At 45.2% G+C, this 10000-nt stretch overlaps 3 protein-coding genes across 4 annotated transcripts in view; 1 reads left to right on the plus strand and 2 right to left on the minus strand.

Annotated features, from left to right (window-relative positions):
- Positions 1–1084, minus strand: part of plekha8 (pleckstrin homology domain containing, family A (phosphoinositide binding specific) member 8) — a 15919-nt gene extending 14835 nt beyond the window's left edge. Inside the window, exon 1 of one of the 2 annotated variants that reach the window (XM_031575776.2) lies at positions 834–1081. In XM_031575776.2, coding sequence (XP_031431636.1) covers positions 834–915 — 82 coding nt within the window. In that variant the 5' untranslated portion in view covers positions 916–1081. Of the gene's footprint in view, positions 1–833 lie in introns of both variants that reach the window. The other variant, XM_031575777.2, reaches the window with a different exon arrangement.
- A 222-nt stretch (positions 1085–1306) lies between these two features.
- Positions 1307–4370, plus strand: fkbp14 (FKBP prolyl isomerase 14). Its single transcript, XM_012818190.3, has 4 exons — positions 1307–1599; positions 1937–2088; positions 2480–2607; positions 3100–4370. The coding sequence occupies exons 1-4, from the start codon at positions 1403–1405 to the stop codon at positions 3256–3258; spliced, it is 636 nt and encodes a 211-aa protein (XP_012673644.1). The 5' UTR covers positions 1307–1402; the 3' UTR covers positions 3259–4370.
- A 3122-nt stretch (positions 4371–7492) lies between these two features.
- LOC116222323 (proline-rich protein 15) lies at positions 7493–7816 on the minus strand. Its single transcript, XM_031575959.1, has one exon. The coding sequence runs from the start codon at positions 7814–7816 to the stop codon at positions 7493–7495; it is 324 nt and encodes a 107-aa protein (XP_031431819.1).
- Positions 7817–10000: the final 2184 nt, after the last annotated feature.

A 10000-nucleotide genomic window follows, 5' to 3' on the forward strand; every position in this document is an offset into this window, starting at 1 on the left:
ACTTTAGCGTCTCTGTATGACTGTTCAAGATACATTACAGTGTTCCAGTTTCATTGGTTTTCATCTTAATTTAGGTTCGGACCCACAGTGGCCATTTTCATTGCATTCTAATTATATATTTTTGAAGGCATCATTACAGACAATCTGACAGTTCAAACACTGACACATTCGTTCGCCTTCATTGACCAACAAAGTGGAGCGCCAGATTTGACTTTCAACCATATTTATAGGATTGACGAATCTGCGACTGTGCTCATCTACAACAACAGCAGGTGAGTTAAGACAAGTCGAAAAGTAAACAGACATCATCACCAGTTAACATGATAACCAGTTGAACTGGAACACCGGTTACAAAACAGGCTGTGGCACTATTTAGATCACTGCTTGTAAAGAATAGCAATCGTTACCTTTGTCATCAACGTATGTAATATTTGCTGTCAAGCTTACTTGTTTTAAGTTAACGTTAACTGGCATGTTAGCTATGGGTAATGATAACGTTAACACAATCTGCAGTAAACAGATAGGCTAACTGATTAACTTCACTGGCTAGCTAGAGGTTTAAGGACGCGATCAAGTTACAACCAACTAGGCTACTGTAAAAGCTAGATGATCAAGGCTGCAAAGAAATAAAGTGCCCAACATTGTGGCTTCATTTAGCTGCTTTAGCGACTTGGTCACATATATAAACATTTAAAAAGCTAGCCAAATTAGCTGGGCTAGATTAGCTTGTTCTTAGCTAAACTGCTTCTTGGCTAACAAGCTATATGCCGCTCATACAAACATTCGACTATACATGACGTTTGACAGGGACGATATTAAAGAAAGCAACATACCACTGATATAGTTTGTCCATTTATGAAGTACTCCCTCCATATTGCCTTGATTTCTTTCGTTGGTCACATAGTATATCGGCATGCAATGAGTCCTGAGAAGAGAATCTCACTTTAATTCCATCGTAGATCTGCCAGCCTTAGTTACCAGGCTTATCTCGTATGAACAGCGAGCTAGAATGGCGTAAATTGTACGTGAATTCAGTTCCATGTGATCACACGTAAGCCGTCCTGTCACAGCACTTTGAGTTCGCTACTCAAATCCTTCGCCTCCATTCACACCAACGCCTAGAATGTTAGCAGCTGGGGGCGACAGGGCGGGACGTGGACGTTACTGAGACGAGTTCCAATCAGAAGTGACTTCTCATGATATAAGGCGTTTCTTTCAACAAAACAAACCAATAGTAAGAAGGTGGGCGGTGACACAAGTCTACAAGGGAAACCTGGGATGTTGCTACTAGTCCTGGAATGCTTGAAAAGTTGCATGCCACGTAGTCGGCGTAGTGCAACTAGCTAACGGGTTTGGGTTGTGTTCACATCAGAGCAACGAGCCCCTTTTTTTAAGAGGAAACATGTCGCCAATCCTATTTAGTTTTCTTTTAATGTTCGTCCTCTTAAATGTGGACTGTGCAAAACTTCCGGAACCAGAGGTGAAGATTGAAGTTCTGTACAAGCCCTTTCTGTGTCATCGAAAGTCCAAATACGGGGACATACTTCTAGTTCACTACGATGGATATCTGGAAAGTAACGGCACCATGTTCCACTCCAGGTGATACATCTGTGCAGAACCACAGAAATGCATGTTATTATGGTGTACTCATTCAGTCGTAGCATGCTATTATTATGGTGTACTAATTCAGTCGTAGCATGCATCTGGGTGTGATTTATAACAACTAACAGGGGATTACGGCGTAGGTTTCTTTAATTCAGTGTTAAATGCATTGATGGACAGCCTGGTATGAAGTGAAACATGAAAGCTCTGATAGTAAGACTGTGACTCTTTAACAGCCGTGAGCACGGAGATAAGAACGCGGTGTGGTTCACGCTGGGCATCTGTGTGTGTGTGTGTGTGTGTGTGTGTGTGTGTGTGTGTGTGTGTTTAACAGCCGTGAGCACGGAGACAAGAACGCGGTGTGGTTCACGCTGGGCATCCGCGAGGTGATCGTGGGCTGGGATAAGGGCATGCAGGACATGTGTGCCGGGGAGAAGAGGAAGCTGACCATCCCCTCAGCCCTGGCCTACGGGAAGGAGGGCAAAGGTGAACCCCCACCCACCCTAACTACCCCTCCTCTCTCCTCTCTCCTCAAACTACCCCTCCTCTCTCCTCTCTCCTCCCTCCTCTCTCCTCTCTCCTCTCTCCTCTCTCCTCTCTCCCCAAACTACCCCTCCTCTCTCCTCCCTCCTCTCTTCTCTCCTCTCTCCTCTCTCCTCCTCTCTCCTCTCTCCTCTCTCCTCTCTCCTCCCTCCTCCCCTCCTCTCTCCTCTCTCCCCAAACTACCCCTCCTCTCTCCTCCTCTCTCCTCTCTCCTCTCTCCTCTCTTCCCAAACTACCCCTCCTCTCTCCTCTCTCCTCTCTCCCCAAACTGCCCCTCCTCTCTCAGTGCTGGCGTTAACATGCCCGTCCGTTTGCCCCTTGCGTTGGCGTTCAGGTAAGATCCCGCCCGAGAGCGCCCTGATCTTCGACATCGAGGTGATCGAGATCCGCAACGGGCCGCGCTCCCACGAGTCCTTCCAGGAGATGGACCTCAACGACGACTGGAAGCTCTCCAAGCAGGAGGTACGCACTGGTTCATGGTCATCTGTGTGTGTGACTGTGTGTGTGTGTGTGTGTGTGTGTGTGTGTGTGTGTGTGTGTGTGTGTGTGTGTGTGTGTGTGTGTGTGTGTGTGTGTGTGTGTGTGTGTGAATCAGTATATACATCTGCTTATATCTGAAAGGTAGATGTTTGTGTGTGTGTGTGTGTGTGTGTGTGTGTGTGGTGTGTGTGTGTGTGTGTGTGTGTGTGTGTGGTGTCTGTGTGTGTGTGTGTGTGTGATGTCCAATGTGAGCTACAGCAGCAGCTGTTCCCCCTCTTTTGAACAGGTTAGGGTTAGTGAAATAGGTGTGTGTGTGTGTGTGTGTGTGTGTGTGTGTGTGTGTGTGTGTGTGTGTGTGTGTGTGTGAATCAGTATATACATCTGCTTATATCTGAAAGGACCTGTGTGGTGTGTGTGTGTGTGTGTGTGTGTGTGTTTGTGTGTGTGTGTGTGCTGTTCCCCTGGTGTGAGCAGGTGAAGGAGTACCTGAGGAAGGAGTTTGAGAGACACGGTTACCCTGCCAACGACACACACCACGAGGTGATGGTGGAGGACATCTTCCAGAAGGAGGACGAGGACCAGGATGGCTTTATCTCCTCCCGGGAGTTCACCTACAAACACGACGAGCTATAGCCACCTTAACGCACATCACGTCGACCTTTGACCCCTTAATATGCCGTCATTGGCATTTTCAGCGTAACGCAGTGTCGTCTCCCGTCCCATGGACGACATTTTTTAGATTTTCAAAATGTATAGGAAAAAAACAAACCAAGATGGGTGTGAAAGTGTGTAGAATGAATGAATTGATCATTTCTGTTTTCTCCCAGGACTCTGCTTGTTAGATGGTGTGTGTCTGCCTACCCCCCTACCCCCCCACACACACATTGAGTTCGATGAGTTTGATGTGTGTGTGCTACTTATACAACATCCAGCTGACATGAGTCCCATAAATGTATGTTAGTGCTTTGGGGGGTAGGTACAAATATAACTCCAAGGAAAGCCTCCCTAGCGTCCAGCCAGCCCTGCATCAGGCAGCATAGTGGGGCACCACCCAGCCCCTAACCCCCCCCCCCCCCCTCCCCGGGGGCCTGAAGCACCCAGCCCCTAACCCTGACCCTAATCCTGCATCACCCTGCCTCTGAAGAGAATGGTAGTTCCACTCATCACCAGTAGGGGGAGTGCTGTCTCTGCTGCTGTTCTGGTGTTGCCTACACTTCCAACACGGCAGGGGAGAATAGCAGGTAGTTCTACTCATCACCAGTAGGGGGAGTTCTGTCTCTTCCAACACAGCAGGGGAGAATAGCACGGGTGAGGTCTAACCATCTGTTCCCCCCCCTCCTCTCTCTCTTTCTCCGTCCCCCATCTGAGTGCCTGTCTCTCTCTGTGTATATTTATTGTGTCATCTCTTGTACTCTCAGTGTATCTCTTAGACAGGCGTCTGAGTGAGAGCATCTGTTTGAGTTTGTTTGGAATGAGACTGAAGTGAACGCCATCTGCTCGCTGTCTTGCTGCGTGACTCAATCCATTCACAGCCTTCTGCAGATACACTTCTGAATTCTCTTGATCTCAACGACACCCCTTCCTTCTGTGCTCCTCAAGTAACGTGCTGATTGGCTGGAATAGCGGATGGCAGGAGTGTGTACGCGAGTGTGTTTGAGTGACAGCTAGAGGACTGTGTACGAACACCTGAGTGTGTTTGAGTGACAGCTAGAGGACTGTGTACGAACACCTGAGTGTGTTTGAGTGACAGCTAGAGGACTGTGTACGAACACCTGAGTGTGTTTGAGTGACAGCTAGAGGACTGTGTATGAACACCTGAGTGTGTTTAAGTGCACACACACACACACACACTGAATGGACAGCTAGAGGACAGTGGGGAGAAATTCTTTGCATTTGACAATAAAGTGTTTTGAATTGGAATCGCTGACTCCATCTTTAATCTCTTGCACCAAACTCGTGGTCTCAGAGAGAGTCTCATTGTTGGGCTGTTTGCACAGCACGTCTCCCTCCCCAGGCTGGGACCAGACTGGCCATTAGGTGTCAGCTCTATGCAGGAGATCAGAAACATGGCATTCCAACATGGCAACCTTACATGGCGCCCGCACACTCACATGGACACATTCACATGGACTCATTTGGCACTTGGACGCTTCAGTCAAAGCCACTTCCAATTTAGCAACAACAACCAAACTACTGGAGGTTGGGAATCCCATTGAGAGTAAACTTAAAGGGCTGTGTGAGGTGTTAGGCATGACGATGAAGGTGAAGATGAAGATAGGGTCAGGTGAGAGCTTCTCACCCCTTGGTGCTCTGAGGTGGAACCATAGCGTCCTCGAAGCCAGCTGCCTCATTCACACTCTCCGTTCCCATGGCAGCAGGGCATGACCCTGACCTCCGTTCCCATGGCAGCAGGGCATGACCCTGACCTCCGTTCCCATGGCAGCAGGGCATGACCCTGACGAGTGACAGAACAAACCCAACTCTGTTTCACCCTTACATAACACACATTAGAGTTAATAACCCAACTCTGGTTCACCCTTACATAACACACATTAGAGTTAACTACTATTTTAGGGGGACAGATTAGAATGGACCTGTTCATCACATTTCTGGGGAAGCTGCTGCCAGCAAGCTGTTCACACTCACCGCACCCATGTGCAGGACAAAGTCGCCGTCTGCCTGGCAAAGACAGTGATGCTCTATGCGCTTACACACACACACACACACACACACACACACACACCTCCCTGTAGTGTGGTGCTGAAGGATGATCCCTTAATGACTCTCAGGGCTATTGTGTGCGGGAGGATCTGTCAGTTCCCCGTGCTCTATAGACAGTTTCAAGTTAAAGGATCTATCAGTCAGTTCCCCGTGCTCTATAGACAGTTTCAAGTTAAAGGATCTATCAGTCAGTTCCCCGTGCTCTATAGACAGTTTCAAGTTAAAGGATCTATCAGTCAGTTCCCCGTGCTCTATAGACAGTTTCAAGTTAAAGGATCTATCAGTCAGTTCCCCGTGCTCTATAGACAGTTTCAAGTTAAAGGAGCTTAAGGGTTACCAGTAATTGAAATAAATTGGTCTACAGTTTGACGCCCTTGCCTATTCCCATACCTGTTACTGTTCCTAAATAAATAACTAAATGAGTCCATGTCAAGTAGTGATGATATTTCATAAATAAATAACTAAATTAGTACATTTTAAGGAGTGATGATATTTCATAAATAAATAACTAAATGTCAAGTAGTAATGATATTTCATAAATAAATAACTAAATTAGTCCATTTCAAGTAGTGATGATATTTCATAAATAAATAACTAAATTAGTCCATTTCAAGTAGTGATGATATTTCATAAATAAATAACTAAATGAGTACATTTCAAGTAGTGATGATATTTCATAAATAAATAACTAAATGAGTACATTTCAAGTAGTGATGATATTTCATAAATAAATAACTACATGAGTCCATTTCAAGTAGTGATGATATTTCATAAATAAATAACTAAATTAGTCCATTTCAAGGAGTGCTGATATTTCATAAATAAATAACTAAATTAGTCCATTTCAAGGAGTGGTGGTATTTCCAGCTGGAGACGGAAGTGTACTTGAACAATGCTGCTGCCGAACATACGTGCAGTCACGTGACATTGTTTACATTTTCCCCAAGGATTATTCATCATCTTTATCTTAAGGTTATGTGACAAGGCCATACATCACACACACACATCACACACACATCACACCTTATCACCCCTAAGGGGTACAGTATGTATCTGCAGCGGAGTGCTCCCGTTGACAACAGCGGAGTGTTCCCGTTGACAGCAGCGGAGTGCTCCCGTTGACAACAGCTTATTCACTGTCACTTGGTAACTAAACAACATTTGACTGATGACCTGTTTGTGGTGACAATAGGTAGTTCTTTATTTCACGAACAGTTCTTCATTTAAACATTTAATGTCCTTTAGTATTTCATGAACAGTACTTCATTTAAACATTAATGTCCTTCAGTAAATTGCTCAATGCTACAACACAGAGGGTGCTCGATGACACACTCTCAACACTTGCTTCACGCTTCCCCCCACCCCTACAGGTAACGGTGCTCTTCATTAAACCACGCTGGTCTACGGCATCATTAACCCACGCTGGTCTACGGTCAGTAGTGCTTGTTTTGCTGATCGAAGGTTGTGACCTACGCGATGTAAACTGGAATAGAAACATTCAAAAGATGCCCAGGGTCCGGCACAGACACGCTGAAAGTATGCGGTTTGTGCCGGTCCGTGCCGGTCTCGCCCTAGACCAGTGTTTTGAAACACAACGAACACCAGCTCAAACTCGCCCCGGCCGGCAGTATCACCCCAGGGCCAACAACACCCGCATCCACCTGCGAACCAGGCAGGTTACTGCAGGACATGTCGGCATTATGGATCATGGTTCTTTATGGACGTGTGAGCTGACGGTAAGCTATCAATTACAATAATACCAATAACATGTTTAGCACTAACTCTCGTCACCAACACCAAAGGTATCCTTCATATAATAATCATTGCACAACTTCAATCAATCAATAAATACGTTTCCTTCCAACAATTTAACACAAATTACTGACAAACAATTAAATAGGCCAGGGCGATCCGGCTTTTCAAACTTCAGCCCTTTTGCTAGTTTTAAATCCTTAGCTGTGCGGAGAACAGTAGACGTTATATCCAGTTACGGGAGACAGAGCCTACATGCTATTCATAGCCCGGTGTGCCCTGAGACCCCCAGACCCTATCATAATCACATTCCCAAAAAACTTCAGTTTTAACAGAGTGTAATGTAAGTGTAAAATGCATAAACCCAGATCCCATTCGCAACAATTCATTGTCGTTATTTGGCCACAGCAGTGGTAGTGTCATAAAAGTTGTTATTTTCGGGTAAAGTTACCCGAATTTTCCGTTTCTCTTTAAATCGACCGGAGCGGGACACTCGTAGGTTCCGCCGGGAGGTGTGCTCACTGAACGCGGACTCGACCTGAGAGTCGTCATAGGTGTCGTCAGAGATCAAACTAGAGCTGTTGTTATCCAGCGGGTCCGGTGGTGTGGAGCCGTCGGGCGCGTTCTCGGTGTTGGTCTCGCGGTCCAAGTCCTGCGCTGCGGCGTCTCTCTTCTTCTTCACCGTGAAAGATTTCCACCAAGGATATCTGGCAGCCATTGCGTTTGCTTTTGATCTTTATACACACGGAATGCCTAGATTTCAAACGTGTAGAAACAGAAAATGGCAAAGGTAGATAATGGGAGTTACTAAACAGTAAACAGTTTCATTCTGAGATTTAGACATGTTTAGACATCAGCTTAAAGAGCCACTCACCTGACTTCACCTGTTCGGTTGGGAGGGGTTCCTGCCTGAAGACCCTTCCAGCAGACATTTGTAGTTCAACACCCACTCACGGAAACACACACTTACTGCTTCTGAAGAAACACACACACCAACAACCGCGCATGCAAACACACTTACTGCTTCTGAAGAAACACACACACCAACAAGCCCAATGTGTTGAAAGGCCGGTCGCAGACAGATGAGGCCTACCTGTAGGCAAACCTGTTGCACCTCCCACAGTCTAGTCCCCGCCGGCGTAGACACACACACACACACACACACACACACACACACACACACACACACACACACACACACACACAGGGCGCTGGGAACTGGTTTCAGGTCGTGATTTAGCAAAGAATGTTCCCAAGGGCCACTCCTACAAGAGCCTACAACTCTCAACGCCTCTCAACGCCGGTTGCCATAGTAACTCACCCCAGCACCTGAGCAGAATGAGTAAGCCATGTTAGGACACCAACCCCACCTGTGTGCTCACACTGTCAGTAGAGTTAGGAAGTTACCTGCTGGAAACAGTGTGTGTGTGTGTGTGTGTGTGTGTGTGTGTTTATGTGTGTGTGTTTGTGAGACTTGGCTACAAAACACTTAAAATACACTTTCATTCCCCCTTTTTTTGTCCTTGAAACTATGTAAAAGCCCTACATTTATATTAAGGGGTTTTCTAATTTACAAACATGCTCCCTTAAATGAATCTTGCATTCAGCCACTCCTAAGGCTTTCATTAACATTCCATTCTGAAGCTTCCTCAGACGTCAGAAGAGCTTATGAAAAAAGCTGCTCTGTCCATTCAAGCACAGTTACATGTATTTATGAATGAATGCATTAGATGAATCTTACGACAACACTCTCTTAGCTATTTGATTCAGTGCTTGAAAAGTTTTAATCGTGTATTTTGCAAATACAGCGTCTGTGGGCTTCAGCAGACTTGTAAAGTTTAACATGTTATGAGGACTACGGCCTACAAGTTGACGGTATGCAAAACACTCATGACTGCAACTATGATGAGTTTAAATCAGCGATTTTCAAATCTAACATTTGTAGAGAGAAAACAAAAAATAAAACAGAAATGAAACAGACAATGTAGAGACATAACAATACCTAGGCCTGGGTCAAATGAGTGGTATGGGATTATTGGTGGTATGGGATTATTGATTATTGATTATTGAGTGGTATGGGATTATTGATTAGATTAGTATTGAGGGGTATGGGATTATTGATTAGTATTGAGTGGTATGGGATTATTGATTAGATTAGTATTGAGGGGTATGGGATTATTGATTAGATTAGTATTGAGTGGTATGGGATTATTGATTAGTATTGAGTGGTATGGGATTATTGATTAGTATTGAGTGGTATGGTTACTAGTATGAAAACATTCATAGCAGCAGTAAGGACTTTTGGTCCCAATCTAACCACTGAAGGTAGAAACGTTAAACACTAACAGCAGTACAGCTGGCACTGATAAAAAAGCATTGCTAGCATGCTAACTCATGTTTTTGGTGATATGTTGGTGAGGTCTTGGTTGCTGTGGTTACCGTTTTGACATTTCCTTGGGGTGGTCAGACTGGGACCACGGAGCATGTGCAAGGCCCGGGACCCCCCACCTGACCTGGACTCTTATCCCCCCCCCACACCCTAAGTCTGTGTTACATTAACACACATTACATTACATTGCACATTGCTCATTCACATTGCACTCCTGTTTTGCATTTTGCACTCCACTTTCCACTTTACTTTTTTTACATTCATTGTTTATATATTTGTATCGTATGTATATATTGTGTTTTTTGGTTCTTATGTGTAGTACTTTTCCTATGTGTAGTACTTATTTTTGAGTAGAGAAGAGAGAAGAGAAGAGAGAGAAGAGAGAGTAGAGAAACACACACACACACACACATAGAGAAGAGAAACACACACACACACACACACACACACACACATAGAGAAGAGAAACACACACACACACACACACACACACACATAGAGTAGAGAAACATA

The sequence above is a fragment of the Clupea harengus genome, chromosome 11, assembly GCF_900700415.2.
Source record: "Clupea harengus chromosome 11, Ch_v2.0.2, whole genome shotgun sequence".
NCBI lineage: Eukaryota > Metazoa > Chordata > Actinopteri > Clupeiformes > Clupeidae > Clupea > Clupea harengus.

Bases quoted from the DNA above. Each gene is read 5' to 3' on its own strand.
- fkbp14 (XM_012818190.3), top strand. From the start codon at position 1,403: ATGTCGCCAATCCTATTTAGTTTTCTTTTAATGTTCGTCCTCTTAAAT. The intron at 1,600-1,936 runs GTGATACATCTG...TGTGTTTAACAG, and splicing joins GGCACCATGTTCCACTCCAG to CCGTGAGCACGGAGACAAGA. The intron at 2,608-3,099 runs GTACGCACTGGT...TGGTGTGAGCAG, and splicing joins GGAAGCTCTCCAAGCAGGAG to GTGAAGGAGTACCTGAGGAA.
- LOC116222323 (XM_031575959.1), bottom strand. From the start codon at position 7,816: ATGGCTGCCAGATATCCTTGGTGGAAATCTTTCACGGTGAAGAAGAAG.